The following is a 625-nucleotide window of genomic DNA, read 5'->3' on the forward strand; positions in this document are numbered from 1 at the left end:
CCAGCTGGAAGAATTGTCGAAGCAGCTGACGGCTGCAAGACAACAGAAAGAAAAATCGGACGCCCCCAAAACACAAGAAACAGACGAAACTTGTGAAAAGAAAGGGACAGGATCCGAGTGCAAAGATGTCTGAAAATGGGACAGCGACGAACTAAATAAAAAGAAAGTAAAGGATACTGATCACACACTAAAACAGGAAGAAAATCAATATAAAAAATACCATGGCGAGTATTTCTGTTGTAACTAACGCACTATTTTGCTTTCTGGATGTAAATTTTAAGTGTTTTATCATGCTAAGGATTGTCGCTCAATTTTATGAAATTTAATATATTTTAATGCCTTTTGATGAAAATTTGAAAATTGGTGATAAATCAATTAATATGGTATTTTCTATGATAATTGTTTACAAGTATAATGTTGTAGGATAACCGGGTGTTAAAACTTTACTATTTTGTCTATTTTATGGATATTAATAGTTAGTGTTATGATGGTGATATTAAGAATAATAGGATTATGTTGTGAGTGTGAGTATACTAACACTATATTTATTATAATAACTTAAAATAATAAATGTGCTGACTAATTAAAACGCTTGAAGCGATGGCACGATTGCAGTGACAGAAAG

At 32.0% G+C, this 625-nt stretch overlaps 1 protein-coding gene across 1 annotated transcript in view; it reads left to right on the top strand.

Moving 5' to 3' along the window:
• TEOVI_000198000 (Trypanosome variant surface glycoprotein (A-type), putative) overlaps positions 1–96 on the top strand; it is a gene marked incomplete at both ends in the record, with an annotated part of 984 nt that extends 888 nt beyond the window's left edge. The window contains one exon of the mRNA XM_067225123.1: positions 3–96. Coding sequence (XP_067081224.1) covers positions 3–96 — 94 coding nt within the window. The remainder of the gene's footprint in view (positions 1–2) is intronic.
• Positions 97–625: the final 529 nt, after the last annotated feature.

This window comes from Trypanosoma equiperdum, assembly GCF_001457755.1.
Source record: "Trypanosoma equiperdum strain OVI genome assembly, contig: ctg_467, whole genome shotgun sequence".
In the NCBI taxonomy this organism is placed as follows: domain Eukaryota; phylum Euglenozoa; class Kinetoplastea; order Trypanosomatida; family Trypanosomatidae; genus Trypanosoma; species Trypanosoma equiperdum.